At 38.0% G+C, this 18,469-nt stretch overlaps 1 protein-coding gene across 1 annotated transcript; it reads right to left on the reverse strand.

The window, feature by feature from the left end:
- Positions 1–292: 292 nt before the first annotated feature.
- Positions 293–18,300, reverse strand: anpepa (alanyl (membrane) aminopeptidase a). The gene is made up of 21 exons (XM_010892691.5): positions 17,188–18,300; positions 17,037–17,078; positions 15,639–15,781; positions 13,718–13,860; positions 10,428–10,554; positions 10,112–10,266; positions 9,911–10,024; positions 9,670–9,813; positions 9,489–9,554; positions 9,094–9,159; positions 8,801–8,949; positions 6,245–6,324; positions 2,981–3,114; positions 2,573–2,628; positions 2,291–2,438; positions 2,078–2,172; positions 1,856–1,966; positions 1,511–1,678; positions 1,273–1,413; positions 821–902; positions 293–631 (listed from the first exon to the last, which is right to left on the reverse strand). Exons 1-21 carry the CDS (start codon positions 17,778–17,780, stop codon positions 473–475), a joined length of 2,916 nt encoding a protein of 971 aa, XP_010890993.2. The 5' UTR covers positions 17,781–18,300; the 3' UTR covers positions 293–472.
- Between the last annotated feature and the right edge of the window lie 169 nt (positions 18,301–18,469).

Below are 18,469 nucleotides of genomic sequence, written 5' to 3' on the forward strand. Positions count from 1 at the left end.
CCATGAGCACTACCTACATACAATGTTTGATTCTGGTCCATTTGTGTTAGCCCTATTCCCTTGCACGCCAGTGACCAACAGTGTGAACAAGACAGGCTACGATGTACCACTGATAAACAAATAAAACATAATTTCCCAACAAGAAAATGGTGGCTAGTGAAAATGCTAAGTGGCTAGTAACTTTGGAAAACCACTAGCCACAATGGCTGGTGAGCCAAAAAGTGAATGTCAAGTGCTGGTAAACCATATAAAAACCATATCAAACAACATGATGGAACTTAACTAGTTTAAATAAAATAAATTAGAATGTTTTTTAATATTGTCTAATAACTCATTTAAAAACATTGAAATGCATATTTATTTTAGATTACTGTTATTATGGATTATAATGAAATCGAGGTTAAGTCAAATCCAGGGTGTGGTTACAATCATGGTACTCTGGTCCATCTGTTTTTTATCCTATCACCTCAGCTCAGCTGCTTTCGCTTGTTTCTCTTCTGAACCACTCCAGAACAGTCTGCTTGTTTTCTTTCACCCATTTAATGTTGGCCTGGGTTCTCTCTATGGCTTGCTCTAGGGCCCTGCTTGCAGAACCCAGTTCTTCATTATAGTTGCTCTGGAACTCCCTCAGCTACACAATAGCAATAAGGAAAAGTTTGAATTAGGGTGGAAATCAGTTATATTGCCATTCCTCAACAATCAACTCCCACCAGCTGGAACTAGTCTGTCATCCCCAGACACTAAAACTGAATCACTGCATTCTATTCAGTTATCAAGGCGGAACTGTGGGTGCGCCTGTTCCGAATAGAGAGAAGCTCACCTCATGGAGCTCAAAGTCTGTGGAAAATCTCTGCGTCACTCCCTCGATCAGTCCGCCCAATGACATGATCCCTCCGCCATAGCTGACAAGTTAAGCAAAGGGGAAAGGTAAGATGAGCATGTATGCTCACAGCCAGTGATTGAAGGCAATTTAGATGACAGCATAGCAACTCCAAACAAAGAGATGATACATTACAGAGGTAATTGCTGAAGTTGACCTTCGCACCTGACAGTATATCAGTCTATGCCTTCCTTTTGGTATATTGCTTTATAACCTTGTGTTTCTTTGGCTGATTTTATGAGAAACCATGAAACATTTTTAAACTAATACCACCTCATCAGGTTTATAATTGCGGGTAGATTACAACTTCATTATTTTGGTCTGAAAGGAACACTATCCTCTGGCTTGTTTCTATCAACTTCAGGTCTACATATCAACAGAAAAAAACCTACTCCAAGCTGATGCTCTTCCAGTTTGCACGTACAAAATTCCAGGCTATTGCTTGCCCTGCCACATTTCTAGCAATGTAGTTGATGGTGGAAACAGCATCCATTTTTCTGATCTTGTCAGGGTCCAAAGTGTACTCCAGGTATCTGGAATGTAGGAAGGAAATATCTGGTAAATGTTTGTTCAACTGTAAAGTACAGTTGGATGTGCCCAAAGGGTGTGGTAAACGGAAAATAATCAAACCTGTTCAGGAGCCAGATCTTCTTGGTGCATGAGAGGGCATATCTTAATTTGTCTTTCTCTGTGGCCGTGGTGGCATTCTGAAATTGACCCCAAGCGAATTCCCACTCCTTCTCTCCCCCAGCTGCTATAGCTTGACAGTAGATGATGGCCTTCAGGTTAGGGTGTATACTGTGGTAGGGGAGAAACAGTATAAGTAAGTTTAATGATTCTTTAAACTTTTTTATCAAAGTTATGCAAAACTACCAGTTATAATAGTGTTATATGTTATGAATGGAAACCCATTTCAACTGTGAAATACAGTGCAACAGGAACAGTAAGTTGACTTGATTCAACTGAATTCCGTACTTATTGCCAGTTTTGTTTGTCATCCAGTCATCAAAGAATGTTGTTACCATTTTTTGGCAGTCTTGAATTTCATTGCTGCATGCGACTAAGATGGAGTTAATATGATTGTACCTGGGAATGAATAAAACATGTTAATACTTATGTAGCAGACAGAGGTGTGTGAAACATACTCCTCCACCTTGCCTCCACATGCACTGTTCAAGAGATGTTTGCATTTCTTACTGTTCAGAATGGCTCAGTTGGTCTATGGCTGTCGAATTCATAGTGACATTTTCAAAATGTTGATAAAGGCCACGAACTTGCTTTCGCAAGTATGCCTGGACATAGGATATAAAAAAATATGAATCAGAGTCAGGTTTGTCATTTCAATGTGTATCAGTTCAGTTTGCGTTAATAAAAGGACACTAATGAAAACCATCATATTTGATGACTGACCTGGATTGGGCCATAGACCTCGGAGCGATCAAACATAAGAATGAAATAGTCCAGGTTTCTCAGCGCAGATTCCCATGGTATGTACTCGGTGTCATTCCGGAGGTACTTAGTAGTTCTCAAAGCCAGTGTCACATTGATTTGTTTGGCCCTTAATTAATACAATTCATGATATAGTAGCTGCTCAACAAGGATATGAATGACATCATGAAAGCATGATTTATGGAAGGTTTCAAACCAAGGAAATGCAATCACTGTAATGTATAAAACATGGTTTTAGATTACCTTGCCAAGTTGAATGCGTCATCAATTAACTGTCCACGGTTGATGATTGGGATTTTCTTAAGAATAAATCAAAATAATTGTATTATTAAAGTAAACTAATCAAGGTAGCTAGCAACACTTTTTTACTACTATGCTCTATGGTCTGTGATGTTGCAAGAAGTTCAAATTACTTGAAGTAAAGTGTCTGAAATGTTTCAATATAGCCTACTCACAAGAACGTACAACATCCTTGTTCAGCACTCCAAATATTGCTTCCATACAAACAATTACCTAGTCTCCTTAGAATATTGTTATTTCTGTTAAATCAACAGGCAGTTTTGAAGGAGGATGTGCAACCTTCTAAGCACCAAAATATGCTCTGTTTCACATGTAATAATACAATTTTCTTCACAAGTGAGGAAGACTTACATGAATATTTCTTTCCAGCTGAGAGAGCAATCTATCCCAATTCGCTGGATCATAGTTGACTCTGAAATATCCTTTGCAGTCTACATTAGCAAGCACCCACTTGTCATTTTCAGACTGGAGCTTTGGATGTGGGTCTGTTGAGACAATTCAGAACTTAAGAATTATATTCTGCAATACTGGATTTGATTTTTTTACGATTTCACCATTTAACAATCTTTATGTGAAGTTACCAGGGCTTGTTTTAATACATTTAAAATAAGATATTTTTCAATGATAAAGGTTTTTAAAAACTGTGCACATGTTCAAAATACATTTAAGCATTAAGTTGGTATAGCCAAAATATAGAAAATTATGTAGCATACATTTTCTAAGAGAAAGACATTGTTAGTTTCCAATGAAGTAAATGAAGGAATTCCATTCAAGTCAAGGGACGTTTATAAAAAAAAAGTATAAAAGACATAAAATGTTCATTAGAAGTGACTCTATCCTGATAGGTCTACACATTTTATAGTTTGAACTGCTTTTTCTAGCTCAAACTGTGTAAGAGGAGAAGCGTTGCAAATAATAATAAGTAGCAATTCTATATGTCAAACTTTGAGCCTGGGGCTTGTTACTACCCAAGCCCTAGTAAAAAAAAAGTATACAAAAATATTTAACCTGTGGCCTTGTGCAAGCCCAAGTAATTACAACCCTGTTTCCAAAAAAGTTGGGACGCTGTGTAAAATGCTTATGTCTCAAAATTGCTTATGTCTCAAAAGTATAGAAAATGGCTATTATTCCCCACAAACTTTGCTTTTGTGACCAGGACAGTGATATTTTTTAATGTACCTATTTTCCAGAACATTCCAGAAAGATGCAGTGCTTCTAGAACTTTCCAGTAATATAAATAGTAGTATAAATACAGGGTCCTTAAGCATACCAGTTCAATTTAAGTTTCAGCTGCCAAAGTGGACACATAATGAGTACGGCTGGGAGGTCATAGGAGACTTCAAAATGGTGGCATCCCAGATGGGTCTCCAAGGCGGGTTTACCAAGTTTCCCTGCTATCTTTGCATTTGGGATAGCAGGGAGACCAAGGCGCACTACCACAGGCAGGACTGGCCACAGCGGACCAAGTTCCCTGTAGGGAGGAACAATGTCAGGTGGGAGCCACAGGTGGAGCCCTGGAAAGTGCTGATGCCATATGAAACAATTTGTCAGAGATCTATTTAAGGAGATGGCAGCCTTCAAGTACCTTCAAGACTTATTCCCTAAGCTGTCTGAGGCAAAGGTCAAAGCTGGTGTCTTTGTCGGACCACAAATAAAGAATGTCCTGGAGTGCAATTAATTCTCCAAGAACCTCACTATTAAGGAGAAAGTGGCTTGGAACAGCTTTGTCGCAGTGGTCCGGGGTTTCCTGGGCAATCGCAAGGCCGAAAATTATGTGGAGCTGGTTGAGACTTGTGAAAAACTACGGCACAGTGGGCTGTAGGATGTCCCTCAAAGTCTATATCCTTGATGCTCATCTTGACAAATTCAAGAACAACATGGGAGCATACTCGGAGGAGCAAGGCGAGCGCTTCCACCAGGATATACTGGATTTGAACAGCGCTACCAAGGAACATGTTGGGAGACTACATTTGGGGGCTGATTTGTGAAAGTGATTTACAGTATAATCATTAATCTTGAAATATGACTCACATCTAAATCTTTTGTAGTAATTTTTGTATTACTTTAGTATAAATACAGGTTAATTTGGATTAATTTGTTGTTTTTTCTGACTTTATTTTTAACAGAAAGACACAAATTTGCCCATTGTCTCATTGGAAATAGGTTGATTTAAAAATATCACTGTCCTGGTCACAAAAGCAAAGTTTGTGGGGAATAATAGCGATTTTCTATACAGTTTAGGCATTAGCAATTACGAAATACTACCCAGGAACAAAAATGGTGTTACATAGTGTGCTTTGCACATCATTGCATTGTTTTTATTAGCATTTTACGCAGTGTCCCAACTTTTTTGTAAACACTAACGTATTTCTTTCTCAAATGTTTCTACTAAGTGTAACTCAAAGTTAGATAAATGTTCCCAATAACTTAAAATGTTTATGTTTTACTGACGTTTACAAAAATTTTATGAGTTTAAAATGAAAATGTTCCCAGCATGCTCTGCTTCAAATTGATATGTTGGAAACATTTTATTATCCTTTTTTTGCATGTACTTTGACTGATTAATTCATTTTAGTTACACAAACATCAAACACATACATTTGTCTAAAGTAATCCAATCATTTAGTCAAACATATACTACTGAAATGATTGTAACAATTATATAAAATATCCATCTTTGTGTCAGATGTGCATTCCTTTGCAAGCCAATGTCTTGTGGGTAGCTTTGCAAAACTCTGCTGAAGTTCCCAGGATTTCCAGAAATCTTTGCAGAAGGGTTGATTTTTATTTTGAGAATCTGGGAATATCCTTAAAGTTATGTATGTTTTTTAAACATGTCTTTCTAGCCACTGTGCTACGATTTCAATATGACATTTCACCATGTATTTTGAAAGCATCTGAAATTAACAGTCCATGAGCTCATGGTGGGGGGCTTTCAAGACTTCAAAATAAGTATGTATAAATATGTTAAGTATTCACCGTTTAATATTTTCTAACTGCTGGCAAGGAATTAACAAAAGGAATACATGTGTTCAATAACCATGTCTCAGGCATTAACAAATACAGTCATGGGTGGTAACTCTAGAGTTCATTTAACAGGCAATGCATACTGGAAAATACATTTCTTCTATATTTTTATGTACAGTTAACTTGATATATATATGTTTAAAAAATCAAAACTATTAAGTTATTAATAGTTATTAATAGTTATTAATTAATTACTTAACAAAATTAAGTTAGTTGACTTAAATATTTTGATCTAATCAGTATCCACAAAAGTTTTGAGTATTCTGAACTTATTAGGTATTACAGTGCAGGGTTGTAGTTTAATATGCTGTTATCATCATGGGTATACCGTTTATTTGGCATGTGCAGTCTCTATATATAAATGGATAATTACTACATGATATGGCTCATCAAATAAGCTCCTCAATCAATCACATTTATTTTGTAAAGCCATTTTTAACCCCATCTTAAACTCCAAGGAGAAAACAACAGTAGTGTTGAATTTCAGCATGCAATTAACACCCATGTTATTAACCAGAGGTAGAGGATGCTTATTTAGAGATACAAAGATTACCATGAACACAGTGCATTATGTGAAATAGTCCTTACCTGTTTCTTTTGGTTTCAGCATATCTAAATCTAAGCGTTTTCCTTCCTTCATCACTCTGATTGGTACATGCCATTCAAAACTAATGAAAGAGATGAATAAAATTAATAAAAATCAATGGCATTATATGACCTTTAAATATTCTTATTCACACTACACATATAATATGTGTCAGTATGGTGTAATCCGATTGAAAAATATCTCAAGATTTCTGTCTAAAATATGCATTTGAAAACAGTGATCATAAACATGTAATAACTTAATATCAAGTCAATTGTTATTTTGCAGTAATGAGAGGTATTCAGACATTTCAAAACATTTTTGCAAATGTAAACTGTTATGTCAAGTAGCTGGAATTCCATTGCTTCGTTTTAACTGGGGATACAGTTGTGCTCAAAAGTTTGCATACCCTCGAAGAACGGGTAATATACATTATGTACCATTTGTAAAGAAAACATGAGTGAGCAGGCAAAACACTTGTCTTTTATTACTTATGGGATTCATATTCACCTGTAGGTCATAACAGAATGGCACAATCATAAAACAAAACATGGCGGCAAAGATTTTTTTTTTACTGATCCCTGTTTAAAAGTCTGTAGACCCTTAGTTCCTAATGATTGTGCCATTCAGTTTTTTCCAACAATTGTTTACAGATTGTTTCAGTTATAATTCACCTAGTTCTGCTGGCCCGAGATTAGAAGGGATGAATGTTGTTGACCTGGCGGAATTCAATCCAGGGTTTCCTTTGTGACAGACTGTCTTTAGCCACTATGCCACTAAGCAATACGTGTTTAGAGATGTGGTGTTGGAATAGTTGTGCATTGTTAAACCAATTAGTCGAAACTCCACAGTTCTCAAAACTAGTTTCCTACATTACCTAACTTCCTAACTGGAGAGCGAATTATACTGTGTACAGTGCAGGCGGGTGCAGGCGCATGCTTCAGGGATCTGAAGTTTTACAATCCTTACAGTGTCTTGCATGTTTAACGTAATGTCTGCAGTGTGTAGACGATGAAAAACATAAAACTGGCAGCAAGTCAGGCCAACACACACTGGCTACAAACTTCAGTAGCTACGTTATAAGAAGCCTAAAATAAAACTGTTCAAATTGCAACTATTTTTGGATTTTCGAAGTATACATCCCTGCATGATTTTTGGGGTAATATAGGCTAGATCAAAACCCCTTGAGCAGTATAAAAGTAAGGGTTTCCACGATTCTCTCGTCTTTTCACTTGAAAAAGTCTGTTATTGTCCCCTATATTGATAGTTATTGTATCAATGTCATTCACGAATGAAAGAAAAACAACGTTTTTGTGCCATGAAATTAATTAGCTTTAGGTTCATATTCAGTTTCGCTAGAAATTGTTCAATTCTTAGGACTATTCCAAGTAGTAAGTTAGATACTAGTAAGCCTATTACTGGCTAATAGGCTGCGGTAAGCGGTCAGTGGCCAAAGCCATACATTTCATAGATGCAGTTAGTGGTTGAGGTAAACTTAATAAGAAATGTTAGTCAGTTAAACACAATGCTTAATGCTATCTAGCGAAATATTGGTGTGATGTTAATGCGTGACAAAATGGTCTTATGTTGAGATGCTAAACCAACACCAACATAGCACCGCGGTGTAGTGGTTAAAGACATAGCTATTCATGTGGGAAAACTGGGTTTGAATCCAATGGGGGCTACAACATTTATCACTTTCAATTGCAGGCCGGCTGAACTAGGCTTGCCTGTTTCCTTTTCGGTTTGTAAAAAGAATTATCCATTGCTGCAAGAACAAACTCAGAACTATGATTTTAAATTGTAGTGTCTTAAAGCAAGGCCTAACCTAATAGCTTACATTATGTTATTAAATGACTTTTAAACTTTTAAATCAGATCATTTAGGGATTGTTTTGTGTTGACTGTTACAGAAGCTGTCCACAATATTTCAATGAATGTTAAGATAATATTACAAGGACATTTCATCTAAAACATTTTCTGAAAAATATTAAACGATTATTTGTTATATAAAATGCCTATCTTATGTTATGGTAATATCACAGGTTTACTGGGGATATCCGTGTCATCTGATTTAATTCTGTATATGATGATATTATGGCACATAGTTCAATTGAAATGTGTGGTGTGTTTGTCAGAGTAACAACATTCCATTGCTTAATGAAAAAAAAACTGCCTACCTGCTGTGGAGGACAAAGCACAGGATTTCACAAGATGATCCATATGGGCATCACATTTGACATGGATTAGCCATATGGGCATCACATTTGACATGGATTAGCCATATGGGCATCACATTTGACATGGATTAGCCATATGGGCATCACATTTGACATGGATTAGCCATATGGGCATCACATTTGACATAGATTAGCCATGTGCGCATCACATTTGACATGGATTAGCCATATGGACATCATATTTGACATAGATTAGCCATGTGCACATCACATTTGTCATGGATTAGCCATATGGGCATCACCTTTGACATGGATTAGCCATATGGGCATCACATTTGACATGGATCAGTGGTTTCTTTTTCTACAGTGCAGAACTTACTTGTAGTCAGATGTTTGATTTAGGAGGAAATGTCTTTGGAAAACTGCCCCAGTGGTTGTGTTGATAGTAATGACTGGGTAGCCCATTTGATTTGTCCAAGTGTCCATAAGTTCAGCAATGATGTATTCGTCACCGTTAGCATCCACTGCCTAGAAAGGTTTTGTCGTTCGCATTTAATTAATACTATGTATTGATGCTCCTTAAGCATTATGAACATTTAACATGTGTGAAAGCATAGAATAAATATTTGTAAATATTGTGTTAACTGGCCTAAAATAAAAATCAGATTTTACCTTTTGTAAATAATCCCACAAGTCATTCTGTACAGTATTATTGTACATGAAAGCCTGAAGATAGTTCTGAAACAAAAGTATTTGCGCACACTTAAGAATTTGATGAAAATGTAAATTATTACTGATTCCAAAAAAAGAAATATACTGTAGAACAGGGGAATTCAAATCTTACCCTACGAGGGCCAGAGCCTGCTGATTTTCTGTTCTACCTAATCATTAATTTGACCCACCTGGTGTCTTAAGGCTGAATAAGTCCCTGATTTGAGGGTTGCAATGAAAAAATGGAGTGGAACTGGCTTGGAAGGCCAGATTTGAATACCCCTGCTGTAGAACATCTAAGGACCACACACTGAGAATAAGATATATCCTACCAATTAATGGGCATTTTTACTTACTCTCAGACCAGTCAGAAACAACCTCTCACTCAGTAGATCTTCCAGCATTCTCAGGACAGCTGCCCCCTGCAGATTGAAAATATTTTTTTATTGACATAGATTAGATGAATAATTCTTTCACTAAAACAATGCAGTAGCATATTAAAAAGCGACATAACAAAATCCTCTGCCACATCCAGACCTTGCTGTAGGTAATGACATCGAAAAGTTCAGTGATGTCATTAGAAGTTTGAATATCGTCCTCTTTAGAGCTCAGAGGATGTGATGAAGCCAACGAATCCACTTGGAATGCTGGCTGGATGTCATTTAAAACAATCAGATCTTTCTGAAAAAATACAGAACAATCAGAGACCAATTGAAAGGAAGCCTCATCATAATGTGACTACAATTTGCAATCAATGAATATGTTGAAAGGGACTGACCATGTGCCACTCTGGCTTTATGTTATCCACTCCCATATAGGAGATATATGTTGCAAATCCTTCATTCAGCCACAGGTCATTCCACCATTTCATTGTCACCATGTTTCCAAACCACTAAAAACCACAAATTTAAGTGGAAATGCACAGTTAATCATACAAAAGAAGATCATTTTTTATTTTATGTATTTTTAGTTTCCATACCTGATGGGCAAGCTCATGTGCAATAACTGTGGCAATCCACTCTTTGTTAGCTGTGGAAGACACCCCATCTTCATATAGCAGAGCTGTCTCCCGGTATGTTACCAAACCCCAATTCTCCATGGCACCTGCACTGAAGTCTGGTAGAGCAATCTGATCTAAAACAGTAAGAGGTTATTTTGTACTGAATGTTTTTGCCAAGCCTTAGTTGTTGCTATTTGATTCCATGTCCTCAATGAATCATTGTTGAACACTGGCAATGCAACTATTAAGCAGTACAAATTTTATATTCTTATGGTGTTGTCATGTACACACTTACCTAGTTTACTCAATGGAAAACTCATGTCAAAACATTTAGGACTCTCATAGAAGTCCAGTATTTTTCCAGTGATACTTGCTGCAAAATTTGCATGTCCAGCTTTGATGGCCTCCGGTCTAGCATAGGTCTTTATAAACCAAATGGAGAAGACAAATGTGAGGTTTAGTATGATTTCAATATCACTTGGTGAGTACAAATATCACATGAAAATCAGCAGTGTAATGTTAACTGAATACATACTTTATATATTGAATAGTGGTTTTTCTCTAGAGAGAAATGCATTTACCAAGGTGTAGTTTAGATTTTTTATGAAAATTGTAATAGGGCTGTCACGATATCAGATTTTCACTACACGATTTTCATGGCCAAAATAATGAACGGTAATGATATTATTGCGGTATTTATAGAAAATAAAAAAAGCTATCAGTCCAATTCATCTTCAACATCAACTGTTTTTTTCCCTCTTTTTTGGCAAATGAATTACAATCAATATACGAGTGTATGAAGGTGTATGAGTGTAGTAACCATAACTGTAAAAAAATTTGTACAAACCCGATTCCAAAAAAGTTGGGACACTGTACAATTGTGAATAAAAACAAAATGCAATGATGTGGAAGTTTCAAATTTCTCTATTTTATTCAGAATACAACATAGATGACATATCAAATGTTTAAACTGAGAAAATGTATCACTTCAAGGGAAAAATAAGTTGATTTTAAATTTCATGGCATCAACACATCTCAAACATCTCAAAAAAGTTGGGACAAGGCCATGTTTACCACTGTGTGGCATCTCCTCTTCTTTATATAACAGACTGCAAACGTCTGGGGACTGAGGAGACAAGTTGCTCAAGTTTATGAATAGGAATGTTGTCCCATTCTTGTCTAATACAGGCTTCTAGTAGCTCAACTGTCTTAGGTCTTCTTTGTCGCACCTTCCTCTTTATGATGCGCCAAATGTTTTCTATGGGTGAAAGATCTGGACTGCAGGCTGGCCATTTCAGTACCCAGATCCTTCTTCTATGCAGCCATGACATTGTAATTGATGCAGTATGTGGTCTGGCATTGTCATGTTGGAAAATGCAAGGTCTTCCTTGAAAGAGACGATGTCTGGGTGGGAGCATATGTTGTTCTAGAACTTGGATATAACTGTCAGCATTTATGGTGCCTTTCCAGATGTGTAGGCTGCCCATGCCACATGCACTCATGCAACCCCATACCATCAGAGATGCAGGCTTCTGAACTGAGCGCTGATAACAACTTGGGTTGTCCTTGTCCTCTTTAGTCCGGATGACATGGTGTCCCAGTTTTCCAAAATGAACTTCAAATTTTGATTAGTCTGACCACAGAACACTTTTCCACTTTGCTACAGTCCATTGTAAATGATCCTTGGCCCAGAGAAAATGCCTGCGCTTCTGGATCCTGTTTAGATACGGCTTCTTTTTTGACCTATAGAGTTTTAGCCAGCAATGGCGAATGGCACGGTGGATTGTGTTCACTGACAATGTTTTCTGGAAGTATTCCTGAGCCCATGTTGTGATTTCCATTACAGTATCATTTCTGTATGTGATGCAGTGCCGTCTGAGGGCCTGAATATCACGGGCATCCAGTAAGGTTTTCCAGCCTTGACCCTTACGCACAGAGATTGTTCCAGATTCTCTGAATCTTTGGATGATATTATGCACTGTAGATGATGATAACTTCAAACTCTTTGCAATTTTTCTCTGAGAAACTCCTTTTTGATATTGCTCCACTATTTTTCGCCGCAGCATTGGGGGAATTGGTGATCCTCTGCCCATCTTGACTTCTGAGAGACACTGCCACTCTGAGAGGCTCTTTTTATACCCAATCATGTTGTCAATTGACATAATAAGTTGCAAATTGGTCCTCCAACTTTTCCTAATCTGTACATTTAACTTTTCCGGACTCTTATTGGTACCTGTCCCAACTTTTTTTGAATGTTTAGCTCTCCTGAATTCCAAAATGAGCCAATATTTGGCATGACATTACAAAATGTCTTTTACGGGGGTTTTAGTGGGGCTAACGAGTTGATTTCAACGCCAGTGCATAGGTCCAGTCTTCTTGTTTAAGCACATGCATTGTTTGTCTATAACTGACATGAATAAGGTATAAAAAAACTGAGATTTTTTTTGGAAAAATACAAGTGCATACGATATTATCACGTGTATTATTAACATGATAACACGGTTATCGTCAATACCGATATATCGTGACACCCCTATATTGTAAAAATTGTATTCCTTGTTATACCTACATGTACTGACGAAAACATAGAAAACACTAATATGTGGTGTTAATAGGGTGGCATGCATCCCCAGCCACCAGAACAGCTTCAACCTGCCTTGGCATAGAGTCTACGTGTCTAGAACAGCTTCAGTCTGCCTTGGCATAAAGTCTAAATGTTTAGAACAGCTTCAGTCTGCCTTGGCATAAAGTCTAAATGTTTAGAACAGCTTCAGTCTGCCTTGGTATAAAGTCTAAATGTTTAGAGCAGCTTCTGTCTGCCTTGGCATTACGTCTAAATGTTTAGAACAGCTTCAGTCTGCCTTGATATAAAGTCTAAATGTTTAGAACAGCTTCAGTCTGCCTTGGTATAAAGTCTAAATGTTTAGAGCAGCTTCAGTCTGCCTTGGCATAAAGTCTAAATGTTTAGAACAGCTTCAGTCTGCCTTGGTATAAAGTCTAAATGTTTAGAGCAGCTTCTGTCTGCCTTGGCATTACGTCTAAATGTTTAGAACAACTTCAGTCTGCCTTGATATAAAGTCTAAGTGTTTAGAACAGCTTCAGTCTGCCTTGGCATAAAGTCTAAATGTTTAGAACAGCTTCTGTCTGCCTTGGCAAAGTGTCTAGACATTGAAGGATGCAACACCATTCTTCCACAATAAGTTTTTTTATGGTTTTGGAAAAGGTTGTCTCCAGAATATCCCATATGGCTTTTTAATGGTGACAGGCGGTCATGGCATATCGAGAAGCAACAAAATGAGTAATCTTCCTCACTGAAGCTCCTGCCAAATGATTGCCAACAATCACCCCCATTTTTCTCAATCTTTTGGCCACCCAGGGGCATCTGGATCTGCCACAAAATTCAATGCATTACCATAGTAAACATGATATTAACCACTGAGGAAACACCTGTTTTTAATATACATTGAATCCCTAACATCAAGTGTGTCCATTATTTAATCTACCCTTATATGTCACACTTGAAATGCAATTTTGAATATTTAATGCACTATTACAGATGTGATTTAACATCTACAGTATACATACCTTAATTCCAACTCTTTCATGTTCAGATTCAATGAAATCAAAATCAGACACTGCAATAGCTAAGAGGTAAGTTGACATAATCTTGGTCTCTTGAAAGGATGTGACTTGCCAGGTCTCTCCATCAATATCCACATATTTTGTTTCTAAAAAGAATAGTAGAAATCCTTTGATTAGTTTGACTTCTAAATTGCGAAATAAATTAGCTTTGGTATGACATTCATCAGACAGTAAATAACCAAAAGCCAAAATTATTGAAATTTGCATGAATCAAACTGTGAATGATGGTTTACAAAGAAATGTGCATGTAGCATTCATTCAATACATTCATTTTGAAGACATAAGTATGTCTACAGTCAAGTGCGAAATTACTGTCACCTTTGATGAAGATGAGCAAAGAAGTTTAAAATAAACACAGACAATTATCTATATTGTAATTTTACAACACATGGAATATATTGCCTTTCATTAATGATTTACAGTAATAAACAACATTTGCTAAAGATAAGACTGAAAATGTGAGATTCGGACACTTGGTTACAGTGGCATCCCCAGACATTTTTCATAAGAGTGGCCAGATGGGGCCACTGAAAATCTTGGGATGGCACATCAAAACCAAAAGCCATAACTGAATTTCAGGGTTTCCATTACGCTGTTGTAGTATATAAGCTATGTCAGTTTGAGAGTTAAGGAATCACATACTGATATACATTGGTTACTTAATTTACAGTTAATGTTTTTCTCAGAATGTACCAAACTGGTGATTTGGCCACTCCTAATGTTGATGGATTGTGTAAATATTTTTGCAGCCTAAGGATGGCCTGTTTCACTTGGATTGAGAGCTCCTTTGACCACATGTTGGGTCTTCACAGCAACAGCTTCCAAATGTGAATACCACACCTGGAATCAACTCCAGACCTTTTACCTGCTTATTTGATGAGGAAATAAAAAGGAATAGCCCACACCTGTCCATGAAACAGCTTTTGAGTCAATTACTTTTGATCTCTTGAAAAAGGGGATACATAGCACTGTAATTCCTAAACCCTTCCTCCAATTTGGATGTGAATACCCTCAAATTAAAGCTGGGAGACAGCACTTTAAGCCCATATTCATTATTTAACTGTAAATTGAATATATTTTGGTAAACAGACAAAATAAAAAAAATTGTGTCAGTGTCCAAGTATTTCCAGACCTAACTGTATATGCGACTCAGTGGGGGGGCCAGCGATTGTATCAGGTGGCACCAGTGCTTAGATACAACTAAGCTCTGTATTCTGAAACTCTAGCCTTTGGATTTTCCTTTGCCTCCAGAACCATGTTCCTAGATGTTTGTGGGGGCTATATTTATTTGTCTTCTTCCAGTAGCTTTACCACTGTTCCACTTCTAAATGATCTGACCTAACAGATTCATTTAGGTATTTACTATTTTCCGTACCCTGTGAATGATTAATTAAGGTCCACAAACATTCGTCACTTTTTAATGTGTCCCCACTGATGACAAATTCATTTTAAATGTATTTTACAGATGTTTAGGCTAGCTGGTTGGCTTATATTCCAATGAGACAAGGCTGCAACACCCCAGTGAGAAAGGAGGCTATTGTAGGCCACAATGAAGTTCCTTAAGACAGATACACTTTATAAAAGCTGTGTCAGATGGCCAGATGTTCAAATTCTGTTTGACAATTCAACATACCAACAATGCCCAAGGGTCCAGTATAAGGCTGCGCAAGGTGGTCTATTTCAAAAGTTATTTATTTTTTTTAAATGTTTTTGCTATTCATTATCAAGGCAGTCAGACATTTTGGAGATGGCTGTATATTGTTGACTATACAGTAGAGTCTGCATATTCATGTAAGGCATCTTCTAGAATACTTTTTTGCATAGCATGGTTTAGTATTGCAATAGAGCGAAGTCTGACTCTTACCTCTCTCTTTGCCATTTGCTAGTGCTGTCGTGCCAGGCCTATGGATGATAGTGACTTTAAATGTAGCCTTCATGGCTGGCTCATCAAAACAAGGAAACACCTTCCGAGCATCGGTTGGCTGCATTTGGCTAGCTGCAATGTATCTGTGTGGAAATATTAAATAGGAAAAATATTATAGGGTCATGTTGTGGCTGGATAAAACAGAGCACGTGCAGTGTCAGGGTTCTGGGTTGGGGACCAGGAACATATATCCAATGACTAACGCACTTCGGAGGGTTAGGGTCTGCTAAATAATGTAAAAAGTTCTGTCTACTAAAGTTCTGACTTGCATGCAGCTGGAAATCTTGGGTTTGTACATGTAACCTTGGTTCCCTGATGGAGGGAACAATCTACAACACTCACAGGAACACGCACATGCTAGACCTGAACACAGCCTGTGCCCGCTGATTCAGGCCCACTTTTCACCACGACTCGGATGACATGGCATTCCATCTAGGTCGGTCACTCAGTGTAAACACACGGGACAACAGCACAACACCGCATGCCGAAGAAGCCAGACTCTGAATGAGGCAACCTGAGGCACCCTCCCTACAGGAGAGATAGGGCACGCCAGTGAACTCCCAGGGTCACAAGGACTTCACAGACCGCCCTCTTACCCGCTCCCACAGAAGCAATAGAACCTCATGGTCCAGGCTGGGAGCAGTACCACCAAGGTAATAGAGCCTGAGGCACCAGCTAGCCCCAGTAGTGCCCTGAACGCTAATGTATCCTGATTGAAGCGAATACACCCAGATGGGCAACACTTGACCTGTACTGCATGTGCCCAGGAGACAGTCTTTCGAAAGCAAAAGGGACCAAAGGGGAAATCATTAATCTGCCAAAAACCTGCAATTAACGGACACACCTGTAAAACGAATTGCTCAATACCTACACACTAGAGCAGTGAGGTGAACCTTAAAGTCTGCATTTTAATAGTAAAGTTTGCCGATTAAAGTCTTAATCACATAATATCTGGTCCTTTTAGGATTTACAACCCTGTTTAGGTTGGGTCTACACAATATTCAGACTCATGAAGTAAAATATGTACTCTCCCTGTCGTGGTCTGGACATTTACAGGTTCTGAGGTAGTGTTTCCCTTATAATCACAAGGTTGCTATGCAACTATCATGGGCTCATGTACTGTCAACAATATATAACATTGTGTGAAATGATCTAAGCATACAAATGCTGAATTAAACAAATCTTCTAAAAACAGGGCAATGGGGCAGATTTTTGGGAAAAGGTACTAGGTATTGTTTTTGAAAAAGCTCCATCCAACCGGAGCACTGAATGGAGCACTGTATGGTCAATACAGCTATGTTATGCAACATTTTGAAACATATCAGATATAACTCTTACCTTTCATCAAGCTCGACGACGATGGTTTCATTCCCAAACATCCTGTTAATAGGTTTTCATATAAGTCAAATCTTATTTTCTATCTCACAGAAGTCCTTCCATTTTAGTTTGACACTTGTTTTTCAACATTTATCAAAGAAAATGAACATACCTTTCAGTGTCATCTTCTTTGCCTGGCCCTTTTTTATATGAACTTAGGTAAAAACCAGCTAGATCATCAAGGAGCTCTCCCTGAAATTCTGTAACGAGACAGTAATTTCCACCTTCCACTAACAAACCATCCAGTCGGATCTCTAAGAAGTTGCTCTCGTTACCATACAATAAAGTTTCCGTAATTTTGATGCTCTTTATGTTGTCTACATCGGTCACCCCTACAGCATTCACATTCTGTTCTTTACTGTGAAGAATTATAGTTGTGGTGTTTTTCAAACATTTGAAACAGACTGTGGAGTTTCCAGTGAAGATGAGAGATTGGTTGGTAGCGTTGGTCATCACGGTGTACAGGTGAGGCTGTAGGAGGATGTCATAGCTTTTGGGAATCAGGTTTCCAGGGAGTCTCATGTTGGGTGGGGGTCCGGTTGGATACGGAGTCGTGATAATAGGCGTTGGTGGTGGTGTAGGCATTACCTCGATTCTCATGGTCTCATACGCAATCATCATTGCAATTATTCCCCCTATGGATGAGACGGTCAACACCACTGTGGCTATGGCCAAAACCTTGGAGATATACAGTCCTTTGGCCATGTCCAGTGATTCTCGAAGAGCCTCCTGCCTCCGGTTGTACTGGTAAAGCTTGAAACTGTGAACTGAACTTGAAACGGTACTGAAGTCCTCTTAATTGTCTCTGTCTATCTGAACTCCAATAAACATGAACACTGGTATCGGTATGTGCTAACCTGTTATTGCTAGTAGATTAAGCATTAACTTGCCTTTGCAAGCAGAGCAATACTGAAGGAGGTCGATGTTCATTCAAATGAAATCAGACAGATTGTTTTCACACACATCTGGCATTAGTTATCCTCTCATTCCACCAATCCTGAGTTAGGTGAAACTTTTGTCTCCCAACCATCTGTGCTGCTCACAAAAAGGGATGGATATGTTCCTCTCATAAAAAAAAATTTCCTTAAAAGAGCAAGGGGGGAAAAAACAACAAAAAATGTTGGCTCTCTGCTATGTTGATCGTCGCGGTTTTAAGTAATGATTGAACCATGTGGGACAGCAGCAGGAGCTTCAGCCCACTGAGTCCTGAGAAGTTACATACCAGTCTCCCAAACAACCTCTGAGTGTACTGACTGTGTCTCACCAGCACTGAATTACTATGTATTCAGGGTAAATTAAGAGCATGTGTTTGCGTGAGGAGGGTGTGTTATCGGGAAGTGGATCTTAGCACATCCTTATTTGGAATGTCCCCCTTCCCCACACTCAGGAAAAAG

This window comes from Esox lucius, chromosome 19 (genome assembly GCF_011004845.1).
Source record: "Esox lucius isolate fEsoLuc1 chromosome 19, fEsoLuc1.pri, whole genome shotgun sequence".
Lineage (NCBI taxonomy): Eukaryota > Metazoa > Chordata > Actinopteri > Esociformes > Esocidae > Esox > Esox lucius.